Here is an 18774-nt window from a genome sequence, read left to right as displayed (position 1 = left end):
TTTAAAAGACAGATAAAAATATCACAATTTAAAAAACAGTTACAATCACCTGCAGCTACCCCCAAAACCATCCAACACAACCCCAAACCATAAGAAGAGCAACAGCCCTCACAGGGGCCTCCAAAGGATAGGAGGAACGAGCTGGGCTTTCTGCAGCTGGAAACGCAGAGCGCGGGGGATTCCCAGCCTCGCTCCTGGCGAGGGAGCCTCTTGTCAGCAGCCTGGGACCGAGTTAAAGAACAAGGCTACCAGGTAGAGACGTTACCAACCTGGAGGGAAGATCCCAGCCCTTCTCCAGATGGCTCCTTGGTTCCCAACAGGAGCGCTGTGAAGTTTCAGGCCTTGGCTGACTGCAGGAGAAGGGAGTTTTCACCCATGCTGCCATGGCCGAGCTCAAGAGCACGATGTTCGTGTCACTTCTCTAGTGAAAGAGAGCCACTAAGAATAGCTGGGACTTTCCAGTCATTTCATGGTTTCTGCGGAGGGCCCTGAAACAGCTTGAGGTGGTTTTAACTAGCGCAGTCACCAAGAGAGATGTCAGACACTGGGGAAGAGGTTCCTTTGCTCTCCGTGCAGCCCCAGCAGGTCTGGTTGTCTCTGCCCGCCCAGTTCAGCTCTGGTTTCCACTTCAGCACCGAGCAGAGCTGGGGCTCGAAGCCGCTGTCCCTCATGGGGGCACATGTCCTTGGGAGCAGGTCCGTGTCCACAGGCAGGATCCTGCTGCCCCGGACACCCATGAACGTGGAGAGCAGCCGAATGCCCCAGTGCGAGTCAGCCCCTGCGCTGGGAGGGAGCCGGGGGCAGGGAGTCCACTCCCCGCTCTGGCCCGGGAGATCAGCTAGTTGAGGGGCGACTTTCTGTGCTGCTCTGACACACAGCGAGCAGCAACATCCAGCTTGAGGTACGGGCGGCTGGCGAGCAGGACGCCTCAGCAGGGAGGCCTGGCCCTCCTGCCCACAAGCAGCCACGCTCAGAGCTGCCCCTTCCTCCTCCTCTTCGTGCTGCTTCCCGTGCGAACGGGCACTCACTCCACGGCTGCCTCTCTGGTTGAGGGCACCTGCTGCAGCCCCCTCTGCAGCACCCAAACCTGCAGAAGCAGCTCCAAGGGAAGGGGGCTGCGCTGCTGCGTCCCCAGCGTCCCTGCACGGGCACAGCTTCGGAGCAGGGAGGCTACGAGGTCTGCGGGAGGGCTCTGGGCACACGGAGAAGCTGCCAGCCCCGCGCCCTGCATCCCCCACAGCCGCCTGCCTGTATGGGCAGCATCCACCACCCAGCTCCAGCCGGGGCTTCTTGTCCACCCGGCTGCCCTGGCTGCAGAGCCGGCGCTTCCCGGCCGGGGACAGCTCCTGCAGAAGGTGGCCGACAGGCCCCAGCATTTGCTGTTTCTGAGGTTCAGACAAAGCAATTGATGTTCTGACCTGAGCAGCTTCTACAGGAGACTCCTGACCCAGGCCAGAAGCCTCGTCTGAATCCGTGTCCACCACCATGACAGATCCGTCCGTGGTGCCCTGCACAGCACAGAGTCCCCTGAGTCCTGCTCCAGCAGGAAGCCCCGCAGAGCAGCCCCCAGATAATCCCCTTTGCTTTCCGAGATTCCTAACCCTGTTGCTGGGCAGGTGAGTGGAACATTCCTTCATCTTGAGGCCAGGATCAGTGTCTGCATCAACAGCCAGTTGCACAGGAGCCTGCTGGCTCTGCCTCCCCGGCTCAGCTGTCAGCATCTCATTTCCTCTGGTAACTTGTGCTCGAGGCATTAAGTGTTCATCTGTCAAGCAGGACCACGGCACCCTGAGAAGAAGCATCAGTTAACGCTCGCTCTGTAGCCTCAGGAGCTTCTCTTTCCCCCAGGAAGACAAAGCATTTTCTGCAGTGCAGGTTGTTTGAGGCCCTTTCTTGGGAAGGAAGTTTAGACAGGTTCTCTCCTGATACCACTGCTGGCAGAGACGACAGCCAGATCTTTCAGACTCCTTGACACAGGAGCACTAGAGGGCATCAGGGCTGGTGGCAGACATGGGGACAGAAGGGCCCCGCTGTTCCTTTCAGTTTAAAAGGTCCTAGGGAGTCTGAAAACCCACTGGGAGCCTCATGAAGTAGAGAACTCCCAAACTCCACTCAGAGGGGCACTTCCCACAGCTCGCCCGAGCCCTGCCTGGCAGCACCAGGCTGCACGGTACCAGGACAGCCCAGGCCCTCTACTCCCTGCGAGCAGATTTCCTGGCATGGGGCACGACGCAGGCACCAGGACATTCAGCTCCTTGGCTGTGACCAGGCCACAGGGCAGCACATGGCCTTGCTGCTCCACAAGTTAGCGGCTACATCAAGACTTACTTGGCCGACTGCTCCACAAAGTCCTTGCTGAGCTGTGAGATAATGTCATCCACGGGGGCATACTGAGAGTCATCCAGTGCAAAGCGCTTGTGCTGGAGGCTCTGGAGATGCTGGAAGGTGGCAAAGGCCTTTTTAGCAACACTCACACTCTCGCCAGAGGGAAATTCGCAGCAACACCCACCTCCCACAGCCCAGCAGAGTAGAGGGCAAAGTCTCTACACCAGAGAGCGTTGCCAACGTTTCCCAAATCTGCTTCCAAACAGCAGCCCTGTTACCCCAGGATGCTTATAGCGAACGTTCTGTTCCCACAGACGCCTGCTGATGAGGAGGTTGTGTCTGTACCCAACAGCAGCCCACGGCTTTCCCCAGCAGCTAAAAAACGCAGACTCCAAATGTAGTGTCTATCACTAAAGACTGGGCATCTTGTGGCAGATTAAAACCCCCCTCCTGCTTTTTAAAATCAGCCTATGGCCCCCGCTTGCCATGGAATAAGGCTTCCCACCTTGCAGCCCAGGTCCTCCAGGCTTTCCTACCACCAGAGTCACCACGTGTCACGCTCGGCTCCGCAAAACCGCTGCCTGCAGAGCACGAGGCCTGAGCACGGCTGAACTGCAATGCTGATCCTACTAGATAGCAGGAAGGCTGCACATATAAAAAAATCTGCCTTCTTTCTAAAAGGGCCTCTACTGATAACAGACATATCATGATAACTAAGTGGTTGAGCGGATCCCATACATTTTTGCAAGGAATCGGGTCCCAGGGCAGCACTTACGGTTTGCAGCTCTTCAAAGGTCTCCTGGCAGCACTCACAAAATCCCCTCTTCCTCTTGGGCACGGTGACTGGGGTGGATGGGGGGCTCTTTTCTCTCTCACTGCGCATAGGACAACCCTCCACGTCCCTGCAAGGCAGCAGCAAAGATCTTTGCCTGGTCACAGTTTACAGGAGAGCTGCAGCAGCAGGCCCCCTGATCCCACACAACGGCCAGGGATACAGTGCTGGTTTTGAGCTGTTTTAACTGAAACAGCAACAGTGGGAGCTATAGGCACCAACAGAGCTCCTTTTGCCATCATCCAGAAGACAAAGTGCTTCTCCAAACCCCAGGCAACAGCCAGCATGGGAGTTGGTTAAATTCTTGCACAGAAGTAGCTACAACCTACCTGGCCCTGCAAGAATTCAAGAGACTTTTCAGAGGCTCAAATGGGCTGGAGTTTTTGGGTGCCAGAAAGTTCAGGTCAGGAAAGCTTTTGAACTGGTGATAGAAGGGTCGGAATTGCCTGGAAGAAGCAGATCAGGACATCACTTTTCCAACAGGGACAGCAAGGTTAGAATTGTCATCCTTCCCTCAGACAGGCTCAATGCATTGACTCGTCAATGATGGGACACTGGCCATTGCTGCCTCTGCGTTTGACTGTTCCAGAGATCCCACATTTCTCACTGGGGTAAGAAAGTTTTAAACCTGATTCCTGGTAGGGCATCAAGGCGGGGGATGCCGTGAACAGACGGCAGGCTTGCCTGCTCAGCTGAAACAAACACGTTTCTCCCCCAACGTACATCATGGGCAGGCAGGGCGGTATTTTCGGCTACACAGCAGCACGGGAAAGTTTCAGCTCCCAGATGTCATCCCTCTTCTCTGTGCTTTATTGCACGCAGCATGTAAACTGGTATTTGACCCTGCACCTGCCTTAAGTGTTGTCTTCAGAATAATTAGTGCTCTAGATACTGTTAGAGTTTCAGAGCTAGAAGCACCACGGAGATCAGATCCCCTTTGCACAGGATGCTGTAATCAAGTTACAGGCCCTGACCTCACGCACTTCAGTCCTGTCCCCCATTTCAGAGGACTCAAGCAGATTAAGTGACCTGCCCAGGATCCCACATGGAATCTGAGCAAGGAAGTGAACTCTGTTGCCAAGTTTTGCTTAGAACCTTTCTCCTGACATATGAGCCACCTCGATTACTTCTCTGAACTGCCCTTATCTCCTCTAGAAGAGCATCATCTTCCCGGTGTTTGAAAGGGCCTGCAGAGACGACACACTTTGCTTTGTGGACAAAATATTCACTGTTTCCCATGTAAAGGGCAGAGATGATAAAGAAGCACCTCCAGGAGGGCTCTTGAAATTTTAATATAGCTTGGTTGTGATATTTATAAAAAAAAAAAAAAACTCCTTTACCTGCTCTGGTCTTCAACCTTCAGAAAAGGGAGCTTCAGTTTTCCTGCTAGAAAGACAGTTGGTTAGAATTTACTCCACACAAATACGCTGTCAGTAGTTCCCTATCTGACCAGGGCTGTAGAGCTAAGCCTATGAATATTTCTACCACCTGTGAATGCCAAGTTGTCGGTAAAACACCAGTTAAGACAGAATTCAGAAAACATCCTGAAATTTTGGGTAGAGACCATCATACACCATTGGGTGTAGACCAGCGGCCTCATCTCCAGAGCGTTCGATAAGCTGATCAAACGCTGAGGATAATAAAAATAGTGGGTTGTTGTTTTCACTATTAAACTTGGCAGAAAAAAAACATCCAGGTTCCTCCTCGACCCTCATGCAAAAGCCTGGAGTTCAGAACAGCTCAAAGCAGGACTCATGTCTAGGAAAGTCACAATAGCTAAAAGCTGCTGGAGCCAAACCAATGCACACTTAAGAGGCTGCATAGCCAAGCCTGGTATGAGAATATTGCTAAATAGCACTACTTGGCCTCAGCTTGGTCCCTGAGGGGGCAAACAGCAGCCACGCTTCCTACAGAGGAATGTGTTGAGGGAGCTGGAGAAGGCTCAGCCGTGCGCTCGCTGAGGAGGCTTTCAGAGCCAGGCAGGTGAATCCCAGCAGGTGACCGCGCTGGAGAAGACGCTCCCTCCCTCTCGTCAGGCTTGTGCAGCTCATGGTCATGGTCAGCCTTATGAGCAGCCTGGAATCTTAGTGCACACCTTACTTGAAGCAAAAACTAACAACAAAGTCTTTCACACATCAGGATACCATCAATAGGCACCTGCTGACCCTGACACTGGCGCTCTGGTGTCCCCTCATGGCCTCTGAGGGCCGAGGCTGCCTTTACCTGTAACCCTGCAGCTCCAAATTGCTGTCTCCAAATTTTAACCTTGATCTCTGGAAAGGCCAAGTCCACCTGCCCCCACTATTTATAGTTCCTGGAGCCTCATCCCGAGCTTGCATCAAATGTACTGCTGCAATGCCGAGGCAGCTATTTAAACACAGGATCAATGTTTCCACATAAATGCTGCCAAGCTCTTGGCACTTCTAAGAGCGAAGCCTCACTTAGGGGCTCAGTATAAAACCAAGGCTGGCATGCAGGTCCAAAGCTCTCATGGCAGAGTGCTCCACTTCTTAAGCCTTTATGTCACTACCTTTACCCCAAACTGGAAAATAATGTTCCAAGCATTACATAAGAAATCCAGGTTAGAGCTCAACCTAAGCTCTGAATTACTGAACTTGATCTCCAATAAACCAAGTCAAACTAGTCAGAAATTGCTTTACACCAGCAGAGCAAATTCTAGTACCACAGTTGGCTCTGGTCTAATTGCAGATGAGAACCTGTTTTTCCTCCCTGCCATCCTCCTTTAGAAGTGTGAGCCCTAGATTGGTGTCTCAGCAGTATATTTCAGTCTAACAGAAGTGAGTGGGTTGTGAGGAACATGCTCTCCTCTCTGTGTTTTTATTCAAAACTTAGCTTGAGCCAGTGGATTCGACACACAGTACCAGCAGTGCAGTTCTGAGGCACCTCAGGATTCTGCGAGCTGATCTGTAAACAGTTTGTGGAATTCTTAAAAACAGCCCTGAAAATCAAAGGCATAATGTTCTTGAATGTGTCAGGAGGCTGCAGCTAGGCTCAGACAAGGAGTTACAAAAATCATTCAGAAAAATTGCCTCAACAGTTACCCGACTTTGAAAACCCATGTGAAATGTGAACAAAGCAAACTCTTAATGAGGCTTCTTCAAGCAATTCCGCATTCGAGTGCAAGTGGGAACACAACTTCCAGACCTACCTTTGTGAACTTTTGATCCAGACACAAGGCATTTTGCCTAAAGGAAAGAGTGACACATTTAGTACAGGAGCCAGTGCAGGCAGAGCTGTAATTGCTGATCCCAGAGCAGCAAGTTGGGATCACAGCAGTCTCACCCACCACCCCAGAGCTCCTGCACCACAGACCGCGCCACCTCCCCTAAGACCTAGTCTCCCAGTTAGAGCTGTTTTAAGTGACATACAGATGGCATTTTTTAATCTTATGCCTTGTCAGGGCAATAAAGAAGTTTAGAAAGCCACACTGTAGTTACATATCTTGGTTTTGCCCTCAGTTCCTTCTAAACCAAAATTTAGCATCAGTTGCACTACAGAACAGGTTGATACTAACAGCTACCTCCCAACTTTATAAAAGGGAAAAACCTTTTAATTCTGTATAGTCTACATCAGTGAGCAGAAGCAACACATTATCCGATGTCAAATCAAAACCTAGAAGGCCACTCTGCTTATTAGCCCACAGGGACCTAGAAGATTCCTGGAGTATTGGAGGCAGTTCTGGGCTCCCCAGGACAAGGACATGGAGCTTCTAGGGAGAATCCAGCGGACAGCCACAAAGATGATGAAGCGACTGGAGCATCTATTGAATGAGGAAAGACTAAGAGAGCTGGGCGTGTTTAGTCTGGAGAAGAGAAGACTGAGAGGAGATCTGATCAACATGTTCAAGTACCTGAGGGAATAACGTAGGGAGGATGGGGCCAAACCCTTCGCATTGGTGGCTTGTGACAGAACAATGGGTAATGGGTGCAAGTTGAAGCACAGGAAGTTCTACCTCCATATGAGGAAGAACTTCTTTCCTGTGAGGGTGACAGAGTCCTGGCACAGGCTGCCCAGAGAGGCTGTGGAGGCTCCTTCTCTGCAGATCTTCCAAACCTGCCTGGATGCCGCCCTGTGCCCCATGCTCTGGGTGTCCCTGCTGGAGCAGGGGGTTGGACTGGATGGTCTCTAGAGGTCCCTGCCAACCTCAGCCCTTCTGTGATTCTGTGAGGGTTGGTCAGAGCTGCCGTGGGGTCCGCGAGCTGCAGGTGATCGTTACCTCTGTCCTCTGTCCCCGCTTCCTGGCGGCCGCGATGGCGCTCAACAGCTGCTGGGCGTAGGACAACATCTCTGTGCAGGGGTGTCAAGAGTCACAGCTGGACGAGACACGGGGAGCAGCTCCTGCCCCCAGGAGCGCGCAGCACCTGAGCCTTTCACCATCTGGCAGCGCTTCCCAACGACACACTTCCTTCTCCCAAAAGGGAGCCAAGGAAGAGCTTTGAGGGAAGGCTCCCCACTCCACTCTAGCAAAGCAGGAGGCTTGTTTAAGCCTCTGTTAAATTAGACAGTGTTAGGAGTGTAGTAGATGGCACTTGGAAGTTCTGGTCCCAGACCTGCAAAACGGCTGCAATTTCAGAACTGACTGCTCAGGAAGACGCAGGAGCAGCAGCAGCCTCACCACACACCCGGCCAGGTCCAGCCAAGCTGCACGGCCCTGGCAGCAGATACTCGGGAGCCTTTTGCTCCAGCCCTACTATCAGAATCACAACTTCACCATCTGTCTTCCCCTGTCACCCCCTCCCCATTTGCCATGGAGACAGGAAGTTCCTTCCAATGCAGATCCTCAAACATCAGCACTTCCTAATTAAAACAGCCAAATCCTGCCATTATTGTTAGTTGCATCTCCAAATCAATTAAAAAGAATTATCTTTCTAGAAGAGATCTATGCACTGACCAAGCTGTTAACTTCTCACAGGAGCATAGCTTCAGTATTTTAAAATATACTTAATGATTCCTACTGTATACAGGACAGCATCATGTTCTACATATAAAGAGCTAATCTGGCCTTTGAAGAGCCAGGTAGCTACAGCCAGGAGAGCATTCATCAAGTACTACACATTCTTCCCAAATTCTTTCTTCTTCCATACAACCCACTCATCGCATCACTTCTGCCCTTCCTGTCTGTAAATCACTGATTTACTGGAACCTAAATTCCCATAATACAGAAGGATACCATCGACGTGCACAATGTGGACTCCCCACAGACGAGCGCTGGCGAGGATACCGCTGCCACCACAGGTGTCCTGAAACAGGAGGGATTGAGACAGGTCCTGCTCAGAAGGATGACTCTGGGAGCATATGCAGCTCTAAATCTGGTTTAATGGGTGCTTTTTTTTCTGTTGCTTAGTTGCCAAACCAACGTGTGTCATTAAAACATGCCTTAAGGCACAGTCAAAATGTTCAAACTCATGCTTTTATGTACCCCAAATCAAGAGAAGCATCTAGTTCATATTTTTTAATTCCTGCCATAACATGAGCTTCCGAGGTGGACACCAAGGTCCTCTTGGCTGCTGTGATATCAGTGTAGAGACTCCTGAGGAGCCTTCTGCCCCCACTACGTGGCTTTAAGTCCTCCCAAGCTAAGGTCACAGTTAGAAGCATTTTTAATGTGAGTAACTCTCGTGCTGAACAACCAGAGCTCTGGGACACGCCGTGGAGGCAGCGAACACGGAAGGATGACACGGTTCTGTGAAGACTAGTGCCTGGAAAGGCTGCATAACACAACAGAGCCACAGGCCACCGTTCCCAACCGCTCCCGGCCCTTGCCTGCCAGGAGCTCTGCAGGACTGGCCGCCTGCACCCTGGCAAAGCTCAGCAGCACTTTGAGCTCATTCAGCCAGACGGAAGACCCACCCATGGGTGCCCACCTGGTTCTTTATGGCTTTCTGCAGCAGCTCCCTTCCTCGGCTGATCAGCACCTGCAGAAGAAAGGAGGTAATGTGCTGGAACCTGGAGCTACCAGGCAGCAGCAGCAAGTGGGGCACAGAGCGCAGCCATCCCTCAGGAACGGCACCTAGAGGGACACCCGCTCTGCCAGAGACAGGAGTCTGGCCAGGACTCTGCCTCAGACAGGACAAGACTCAGGATTTTCAGCGAATAAAAACCCCAAAGGCACCATTGAGGCCCACACTGAGCAGCCAAGGCTCAGGTCCTATTGAACGGCAGTGAGAGCTTTGGTGAGAGCCAAGACACATCTTAGTGTCACGTGCCACACGCCAGGGCTCAGGAACATCCTTGCCAAGCTGATCCCAACAAGAAGGTCCCGTTTTCCTACCTGTGACCTGGTAGATTTTAGCAACAAGGTCAAGGTCTTTGCGAGACAGGCAGATGGCCCCGTGAGGAAGGGCAGGGCAGCACCACGAGCGAAGCCTCCAGCCCAGGCCCAGCCTGCAGAGGTGCCGACAGCCCGCGCTGGGGTAACCAACTTGCCAGCTTCGCTGCTCCCCGCTGCCCCAGGCGCACCAGAACCCTGAATTTTGCACAGGACACTGGACTCTTGGCCACAAGCCTCGCTGACAAGGAACCCAGCTCAGGTTGGTGATCAGGGCCTCCAGAAACCTCTTCTTGCAAGCTGGGCTCATAGCACCCCCTGCCCCCTCAAATTACAATTGCTCCTCTCCATGAGAGCACATCAGCCTGTCGCAGCTCAGAGCCCGTTTTACCTGTTTACAACTCTGGTCTTTCCAGCTGCACCTCTGCAGCAGGACAGATTGCCTGTTCCGCTGGAAAGACGGCCAAGCCTTGTACTTTCTCTGCCATTTAAGTGCCCTTTTACCAGCTCCATCACATGCACTTTGGGGTGGACAGATACAAGGAACATCAATACAAATAGAAGCGGCCAGGCTGGGACAAACACAACGTGGTTGCTCAGGGTAGAAACAGCTCCCTGCTAGCACTGCTCTCAGCTTCTACTCTCTACAGTCGCTGGGTCAAACCCGGAGGTGGCCTAATCACTGACAGCTCTTACGGTGTCTGGTGGCTTCTGCTGCGGTCTGCTATGGCTCCCCATGGAGGCGGACGGCCCCGGGCTCTTGGCTTTGGCACCTTCGGAGGTAACGTTGCTCCACTTCTCAGGCCGAGTCCTGGCCTTGTCCCGTTTGGCCTCTTTGCTGCTGGACACCACATAGGTGACTTCTTTGCTCAGGAAACTTTCGGTCACCTGGAGCAGAGACAGAACAGTGCTAGCTCAAAAACCTTCCAACGGCTCTAGGGCTTGGAAGAGTCCAACTGAGGAAAAAATAAAGCCTTTATTCAGATTGAGCCTTCCTTGACAGGATGCTGTCTCATATCATTTACTCCTCAAACAATTTCACAAAAAAATGGCAGTTTTTCAGACATTCAGTTTCTATCACTTACTTCAGTAGCAAACAGCTTCAGAGAGCCAAGGAGCCAGCACCAACCCCCTTTGATCTGGATGCAAATTTTAACATTAAACAAGTCACCCCTTTCCTGTTCACATTGGAACAGTTTGTCCAGGGCCCTGAGATCACTCCGAGCATCTCCCGCTCCAGGGACTGCATCGCTGCCCCTCACAAGTCAGCAAGTCTCTTAATGCTGTGGAAGAAGGTCTTGCAGCAGCAGGGCACTCATCTGGACGCCTGTGATAAATTCCTGCCTATGGGACTGTTCTATTGGAAGGCAGCTCTACTTCTGCCTCACTGAGGTAACCCTTCAGCAAGTGGAACCTTGACAAGGAAGCTGTAGCAGAGGTGGTTATTTATTAATGCAGATGGATCTGTGCTAAGAGCTGTGCAGCTATTTCCCGTTAGAGGAAGGGACCAAGAAAGTTGGCAGGCGAGAAAATGCCCTGGAAGTGACGCACCTGCGTGGAGGAGCTCCGATGTTGAGAGAACTGGAGAGATTGGCAAGGAAAGCACAAAGCAAACAGCTGGGAAAGCAGCTCCGTGTGGGACAGGGAGCAGAGAACCAGAAAGACACAATCTACACACGCGGCCTTCTGCCAGTGGAGAAAAGCTGGAAGCCCAGAAAAGAGGTGGAAAGTCAAAACGCCTGATTTGGGATAGCAACAATGGGCAGATCAGACGTTCAGGGGAAGGAAACAGCCACGGGCACTAACACAGCAGAAAGGCAGCAGCTGAGCAGCTTGAAAGCAAAGCAGCTGAACAAGCCAGGTGAGTGGCAGAATCCCCATGGATTGAGAGCCTGAGTCCACATGAGCAGCGCGTTAGTGGCTGCCCTGCCAAGACTGGGGTCTACACTACAGAGACCTGCGCTGCAAGCACAAAGAGGAGGAAGCTCCAGGCTAAAGCTCCAGTGTGTGCCAAGCTTAGGACGTGCCAGGCAGAAGCCACGAGATGCTCCTGACTTTCCCCTGAGGCGTGGGAAGTTTCAGGCACCAGCGCCCAAGAGCCGCTGCGGCCGGCGGACACGGGGTGCTTGAACAGCAGGACTCCCCCGGAGCCAGAGGTGACAGCTCCATCACAGGCGGTTGCATTTAGCGAGGGCAGCAACACAGGGAAGATTTTCATACAATCATGAGGGTTGGAATAAACCTCCAAGGCCACCGAGTGCAACCATAAAGCCATCCCCGCCACCCGGCTAAACCGAAGCGCCTCATCCCCACATTTCCTGACCACTGCCAGGGACGGTCACTCCACCTCTCCCCCGGGAAGCCTGTTCCGATGCTTCCCCACTCTTCCCATGTAGATTTTTTCCTAATATTTAACCTGATCTTGCATTGGTTTGGAGAATTCAGAGGGCTGAAGGAGGCTGCAGGGCAAGCATGAGACAACTTGCCTCAAACTGAGGGAAATCCTAAAGCAGCCCAAGGAACAACAGGGAAGAATAACAGCTATGGGGGCCCAGTCACACACGCGTTCAGGTGGCTCCAGGTGGCGTTTTTAGGAACACCACGTGGAAAGTCAACAACTAAGCGACAAGAGACCCGGCTGCTCCTCTCAGAAAAATAAAGACGACACTGAGGGCCCTGAGGGGACAACCGAGCAACGGGGAAGAGCGGGCAGGAGAAGCGGCCGCCCCCGCAGCGGAGCGGGGGGCTCGGGAGGCCCCGCACGGGAGGGCGGCAGAAGCGGCAGCCAAGGGCGGGCCGGGAGCCGCCCGCAGAGGCGACACGGAGGCGCCCCCGGGAGCGGCGCGCGGATAGAAAGGCCCGAGGCGGGAGCGGAGGCTCCGGCAGCGCCGCCCGCGCGGAACCCGGCGGGGAGCGAACGGAACCGAGCGGGCCCGCGGCGCGGCGCTCACCCCGCCCAGGTGCCGGATGGCCCGGGCCAGCTCGCGCGCGCCGCGCCCGCTCGGCACGTCCAGGTAGAAGGACTGGCCGCGGAGCGGCCGCGCGGCGCCCGCCATGGCGGCCGCGAGGGGCGCCCACGCCCCGCCCCCACGCGCCGTTTAAATTTCGCCCAACGGCGGCGCGCGACGGCGGCCGCGTGGGGACACGCGCCGCGCGCGAAGCCAGTGCGACGCTCCGTACCCTCTCCCTCCTCTCAGTTCCTCCCGGTGCCGCCTCAGCACCGGGGGGCGCCCCGGCCGTGATGGCTGCCGCGGGGAGCGGTGGCCCCGGGACCTGCGCCGGGAAAGCAGACGCCGAGGCAGCCCCCTTCGCCACATTCCCAACGCCTTCGCTACCAGCTTGTCCCCGGCGGCCGCCGTAGCGCGGCGCGCACGCGCACGGCCGCCCCGCTGCTCCCCGGCGCAGCAAGATGGCGGCGCCCAGCGCGGCGGGCGGCGCGTTCTCGGCCTGGCTGGCGGCGCGGCTGGAGGCGCTGGGCCTGGACCGCGCCGTGTACGGCGGCTACGTGCAGGGGCTGCTCCGCGAGGGCGAGAGCGACGAGGAGCGGCTCGAGGCGCTGCGCGCTGTCCTGGCCGCCTGCCTGGTGAGGGCGGCAGGGCGGCGCGGGCCGGGCAGAGGAGGCCGCGGGGGGGGAGCTGCCCGGCGGGTCCCGGCTGCGCCCCCGCCGCGGCCCCCGCGGGTCCGTTCGGCCTTGGCGCCGCGCGGGTGGCGCGGAGGAAGAGGAGGGTGTTTGAGGCCGCGGGGCGCAGCACGGCGCTCCTGAGGAGTGATTGTAGGGAGAATGGGGCCAGGCTCTTCCCTGTGGTGGCCGGTGACGGGACGAGGAGTAACGGGTGCAAGTTAAAACACAGGACGTTCCATCTCTACGTGAGGAAGAACTTATTTGCTGTGAGGGTGCCAGAGCCCTGGCACAGGCTGCCCAGAGAGGCTGTGGAGGCTCCTTCTCTGGAGATCTTCAAAACCTGCCTGGATACCACCCTGTGCCCCGTGCTCTGGGTGTCCCTGCTGGAGCAGAAGTTGGACTGGATGATTCTTAGAGGTCCCTTCCAACCACGATCCTTCTGGGATTCTGTGGGATCCCTGGGACCCCACGCTGCCCCCTGCTCCCCGCCGCGCTCCGCTTGGGTGCACGGGGTCGATACCGGGGGAGCTGGGCGCTTGGGCAGAGCCTCCAGCACATCCCAGTTCATCCCAAGAAACAAAGTTATGAGAGAGCAAAAAGACTTCCTGGGAGCCAACTGTTCAGGGGTCTTTCATTTGTAGCTTCATTGAAATGTTACATTAGCAAATTCCCACCGACGTTAGGGACCGGCTGCCCGGGGACCGTCACAGCTTTCCCTCCGCCGCTCCGTGGAGGAGCACGAACCCGCAGGGGCCGAGCAGGGCGGCTCCATGTGTGCGTGGAGCTGTCGGCTGCCCTACCCAGCACACGGTGCTGGGACACCTCCCATCTGCTCCCCACAGCCCAGACACCCTCCTCTTGCACTGCTGCCACAGACGGGTTTAGAAAAGCTTTACCTCCTGGGCTCACTGCCTGCTGCTCTGGAGCTGGTGCTTTTCCTGTCCGGTTTGTGCTTGTTTCAAGCAGCCTGACTCTGCCCTAAGCCTGAGAAGTCTCTTCCCTTCCTAGGAAGAAGATCTCCTGGGCGATGTTTGCAGGGAGGTGATCGAGAAGTGGGCTGAATCCCAGACCGTTGACGCCAAGGAGAAAAAGGAAGGTAGAGTCGCTGCTGCGCGTGCTCTGCCGCCGCGCTGGGAGCTGCGGGCGCTGCTCGGTGCAGCTAAACCCGCTGCTGCGGCTGTGTTTGCAGGCCTGACCTGCTTCTCCCTGCCCTTGCTGCTTTTCTTGTCTTGAAAATTGAAATGGGCTGGAATAGTTTCATTTCTGGCTTCCCCCAGCATCTGCTGCTCCTTGGGCTCGTAATCCTGCAGAGGAAAAAGTTAATTTCTTTCTGCAGGATTTAAAGATTTTCCTTTTATTTTTTAAAAAATAGGGCTTACTTTCCAGTAAATGATGCACCTCGGGCTCTGATGGTAGATGCAGTTCTGGTGTAAAATGTGCAGAGTGCTCCTGTGCGTGCACGTTTGGAAGTGAGCGCCTTGACACCGCTGTGATTGCCGCTGCGGGAGCCTCCCTGCTGGAGAGGGTCCCCAAATGCACCCCAAAACCAGCCTCATTTTTCTCTTTCCAAATCTTCTCTTTAAACTTCCCCCTCCCCCCAATAAATGCTTGTGTGTGCAGGAGGCAAACTCTCAAGCTGCTGATGCTGTTTGCTCCTAAGAAACAAGGATTTTCTTGTTAGTCCCAGAAAGAAGGTAGCAAGAAGGATTTACTTCCTTCACTGGGGTTCTGCAAAAGGATAAACACCCACTGAAGTCAAAATCTACGTGTTGCACCTTCTTGAAAATATATATTGGGTGTTAGCACTTGGTAGGAGGGTGAAATGTCTGAAGGCAAAAGCTGGGAAGGGAATCCTTTTAATTTGACTACAAGATCCAGGCCTCATGGAAACCTGACCTTACCAAGCAGGCAACATGCCGCAGCCTTTCTGCATTGAAAGCAAAACCCTAAGAAGTTATTAACCATCTAAACAAATGTCGTTTGGTGTCAAAACCAAAATGTCATTTTAAGAAATGGACAGCAGAACTTAATGCTGAAAGGTCAATCAATTGTTTCCCTGGGTGGGTAGAAAAGATGGAGCGTTAGAACGATGTTAAATTGAAATTCTGAATATTCAAAGTACTCATGGATGTAACTGTGCAATTAAACAGACACCCTCAGGATGCTTTAAGTGGATGAGAAGGCATAAAGTGGCTTTTCATCAGCTGGAGTCTTACTGACGTGTACATTTTACTACCAAACTTCCCTTACTCCAGGGAAAACAGCAGCCGACGGATGCGGACGATGCTCCTCCTTGCGCGGAGGAGGAGGTTTGTCCCCATCGCTGGTGGCTCCGCCAGGAGCTGCGGCTCTCCCGGAGCTCCCGCCTGCTCCAGCCGCAGCCCCGGCCTCTTCGGGAGCTGCAGCCGTGGGAGTTGGGAGCAGGTTGTGGCGCCCGCGGGCCGGGGCCCCGCGCGGCGTTCGCAGGGCCGGGCTGATGCTCCTCGCTCCTCTCCCTGCAGACGAGGTGCAGGCGATCGCCAGCATGATGGAGAAGCAGGCCAGGATCGTGGTGAAGCCGAGGGAGGTCTCCCAGGAGGAGCGGCAGCGGAAGGCTGCCCTCCTGGCGCAGTACGCCAACGTGACGGATGAGGAGGAATATCCTTTTCCTGGCCCCACCAAGTCTCATGAAGGAAGGTGTTTTATTGAGAATCTCCTAAATGTCTTTCGGGTTTTGCAGTGTCAGGTGGGAAGGATTGGAGGGACTTCTCAATCTTTGTTCTCCGCAGAGAAATAATTGCACGCAAAAAAAAACAAAAAAGGCATGGAAGCTCCTGTGGAGCTCCTAGTTTGTGGAATGCCATGTGCAGAAGACACCCCTTGGGATATCCTCCTCTGCAAGTCCCTGCTTGGCTCTGTCTGGGGCTTGTCCAGCCCGGGCATGTTGCAGTAGTGTCACCTCCAGCGTGGCCGTAGCGCCCACGCGTGGTGCCTAACGCAGTGCATTAATCTCCTGCTTTCTGGTCAGGGACCTGTGAAAAGATCCTTTCCAGAGAGGGCACGTGGAGAGGGGGAGACTTTAAAGTTACTTCTTTACAGTGCTGAGGAACAGACTCTTCTTTGGGGGTCACAGTTGAGTAAGAGGGAGTCTCACCTGGCACTTGAGCAGATGGAAGAGTTGAGCAGGGGGTATAATGCTCACTTGGCCCTTGGTTGCCTATATCAGTTTTTAGTTTCTTCCTTGTGGTCTTGAAAAATGTTTTTTTTTGCTATGTTTTAAACTAAATGTGAAGGTACAGATGCACAAGTTCATGACTGAGGTCCAAATTTCCTTAATTCTCTCACCGGTGAGGATGAACACGATGGATCCTCTGCAACAGCAGTAAATACTGGATCAGAAAAATGTATCCTTTAAGTTCTTGATCACTTAGGCAGCTTCCACGGTGAGTTTCTCAGCCTTTATTCTCTGTGTTTGCACTCACTGTCTCTTCAGTGCCACCTTTTAGTCTTGGCGGTTCTTTTTTTCCATGCAGCCTGTCCTAACTCATAATGGAAGTTAGAGGTTTGTCTGCTTTCCCTATCCTGTGTTCTGCTGAGGCCAACCCTGTCCTTTTCTTCCTAACTTCCTTCCACCCCCTCTCTATGTGCAGAACATACAGAATTATCCATGATAGCACTTAAATATTCAGCTCGATACCGAATGGTCTCCAGAGAAGTAAATCGTGTTGGGAGTTGCTTAAAAACTGCTTTGAAACGATTGCATTTTCATTTCTGTGTAAGGCCGTAGTGCCCTGAGCGTTGGTGAACAAGGACCAGGCTGCTCTGGGTTCTGCAAACACAGTAACAGGGTCAGTCCCTGCAGCTCCTCAGGTGACAGGTTTGAGATGGAAGCCGGTTTTCTCTCAGGACATAGGTAAAATTTGGAAGCTGAATCGTTCTTGTGCCAGAATTACCGATAGGAGGAAGAGTCACATGGGGAGGCACCTACTCCCTCTGTCTCTATTGCTCTTCCCAAAGCCAAGGGCCAAGGGAGAGAGGATGTGAGGTGGTGGCAGCCTGAGGTGGGGGATATCAGATGAAGTTGTTCTTGTTTGCTAAATCAACTCTGTAGTTCACAGGCCCCCAAAATCACCGAAAAGGGGGAAGCTTCATGTGTTGAGACCTGCCCTTAACTCGCAACCAGCTCTGTTCCGAAACACAAACGTGGAAGATGTCTTGAATGCCAGGAAACTGGAGCGGGAGCTGCTGCGGGATGAGTTCCAGAAGAAAAAAGAGCAAGACAAGCTCCAGCGAGAGAAAGATAAACTCGCCAAACAAGAGCGGAAGGAAAAGGAGAAGAAAAGGACACAGAAAGGAGAGCGGAAGCGATAGCTGGGCGTTTTCGGTTGGACTCAGAAATCATGAAATTAATTATGAATATGGTGTGTGTTTGAAAAGCAACAGAAATTTTGGGCACGTGGCTGGCGAGCGGTTCTTTGGAAGCATTTCCTCTTCCATTTACATAGCAAAAAAAAAAAAAAAAGAAAAAAAAAAAAAAGAAATTTCAACACCTCTTCAATGCCAGATGTGCCATGTGCTTGTGGTGTCCAATGTCCCAGTCGGTTTTTGTGGCCAACGTCCAAATCAGAGAAGGGTGGAGTGGTGGTGTCTGTGTTTCTGATTGATTTGACTTCTAACTGCTTCAGGCAAAGCGAAACGCGGTGCAGGAAGGAGCCTCCGCGCTGGCCGTGTCCACGTGCTGCCCTCGATTGGCGCCTGTGGCCGGTTGGGGTTTGAGACTAGAGCAAAGCCCCTGCCTGACGTGGAATTCGGGACATGCTGCTACAGGGTGGATGTGAATTTATGCTAGCCTTGAAAAATGTATTTGCAAATGCATCTCTGCGCTGCCAAGACCAACGCTGTGTTTTTGTAGGGACTGAATAGAAGGAGCAGGGCTTGGCTCTGACCTTGGCAACTGCTGTTCCGCCGCGATGGAAGGGAGACGCCGTGAAACATCCGTGAGCTCCGGCTCTGGGACCGCTTCCCCCAGCGGTGCTCCGTAGGGCAGGGCCGCTGCGATCGGAGATTTCAGCCCTGGGATTTCCCGGGATTTCAGCGCAGTGGGAGTCTGGCCCGAGGGCAGGGTGAGCGCTGACTGCTGGGCCGGGAGCTGCTTGTTGCGTCGCTGCAGGGCCCGTGTTTGACCCGGGGCAGCTGCTGGCGGGAAATGTCCTTGTCACCTGCTTCCAGCACCAGTCGCGTTGGGGGGTAGCGCGTCCTGTTTAACTGACTGCTGCAAGTGTGAGTAATGGCTTCATCTCTGCACTTGAATAATAAACCTGTCTGGCCAAGAACGGCGTCCCTCTCCGTGTCTGAGTGTTGCGGTTATCCGTGTGCTGAGACAGCCGAAGATCTGGCACCCTCCGTTCCCATCACACCACAGAGATATTCCCAAGTCCCAGTGCTCTCCTGGGCTATTCCTCTTCTATCCTGTTTTTCCGACTGCTGCTCTTCACCTCTTCCCGATGTCCCTGTAGGGAACAAAACCCCAGTGCTGCTTTGGGGCCAGGGCTACGCTCAGGACCTGCCCCTTTTCCCAGTCCCAACTGCTCCCATGGATCCCTGATTTCTTTCCAGGATGCTTCCTTGGAGCACAGGACTGTGGCTGGAGGGAGAGGTGACCTGGGGGAGTTGGGGTCCCAGAGCCCCTCGTGCCACAGTGGCCTCTGCGAATCCCCTGGATGTGGC

At 53.9% G+C, this 18774-nt stretch overlaps 2 protein-coding genes across 2 annotated transcripts; one reads left to right on the top strand and one right to left on the bottom strand.

Moving 5' to 3' along the window:
* Positions 1-509: 509 nt before the first annotated feature.
* On the bottom strand, positions 510-12502 carry DBF4B (DBF4B-CDC7 kinase regulatory subunit). Its single transcript, XM_088537207.1, has 12 exons — positions 12398-12502; positions 10143-10334; positions 9043-9093; positions 8349-8418; positions 7395-7465; positions 6327-6363; positions 4498-4543; positions 3487-3603; positions 3101-3227; positions 2329-2438; positions 1268-1788; positions 510-778 (listed from the first exon to the last, which is right to left on the bottom strand). Exons 1-12 carry the CDS (start codon positions 12500-12502, stop codon positions 510-512), a joined length of 1716 nt encoding a protein of 571 aa, XP_088393333.1.
* A 344-nt stretch (positions 12503-12846) lies between these two features.
* Positions 12847-17539, top strand: CCDC43 (coiled-coil domain containing 43). The gene is made up of 5 exons (XM_088537265.1): positions 12847-13029; positions 14077-14164; positions 15570-15705; positions 16393-16451; positions 17231-17539. The coding sequence occupies exons 1-5, from the start codon at positions 12856-12858 to the stop codon at positions 17416-17418; spliced, it is 645 nt and encodes a 214-aa protein (XP_088393391.1). The 5' UTR covers positions 12847-12855; the 3' UTR covers positions 17419-17539.
* Positions 17540-18774: the final 1235 nt, after the last annotated feature.

The sequence above is a fragment of the Tinamus guttatus genome, unplaced genomic scaffold, assembly GCF_059628265.1.
Source record: "Tinamus guttatus ecotype Peru unplaced genomic scaffold, ASM5962826v1 Tinamus_guttatus_pri_ptg000732l, whole genome shotgun sequence".
Lineage (NCBI taxonomy): Eukaryota > Metazoa > Chordata > Aves > Tinamiformes > Tinamidae > Tinamus > Tinamus guttatus.
The sequence above is the reverse complement of the archived record's forward strand: the minus strand, read 5'-3'. Positions and strand labels throughout refer to the sequence as shown.

Excerpts from the sequence above, each read along its gene's own strand:
- CCDC43 (XM_088537265.1), top strand. The coding sequence starts at position 12,856 with ATGGCGGCGCCCAGCGCGGCGGGCGGCGCGTTCTCGGCCTGGCTGGCG. Across the intron at positions 13,030-14,076 it reads CTGTCCTGGCCGCCTGCCTG|GAAGAAGATCTCCTGGGCGA; the intron begins GTGAGGGCGGCA and ends TTCCCTTCCTAG. Across the intron at positions 15,706-16,392 it reads AACGTGACGGATGAGGAGGA|CGGTGAGGATGAACACGATG; the intron begins ATATCCTTTTCC and ends TAATTCTCTCAC.
- DBF4B (XM_088537207.1), bottom strand. The coding sequence starts at position 12,502 with ATGGCGGGCGCCGCGCGGCCGCTCCGCGGCCAGTCCTTCTACCTGGAC. Across the intron at positions 8,419-9,042 it reads AGAAAGCCATAAAGAACCAG|GACACCTGTGGTGGCAGCGG; the intron begins GTGGGCACCCAT and ends CTCCTGTTTCAG. Across the intron at positions 3,228-3,486 it reads TTGAATTCTTGCAGGGCCAG|GGACGTGGAGGGTTGTCCTA; the intron begins GTAGGTTGTAGC and ends GCTGCCTTGCAG.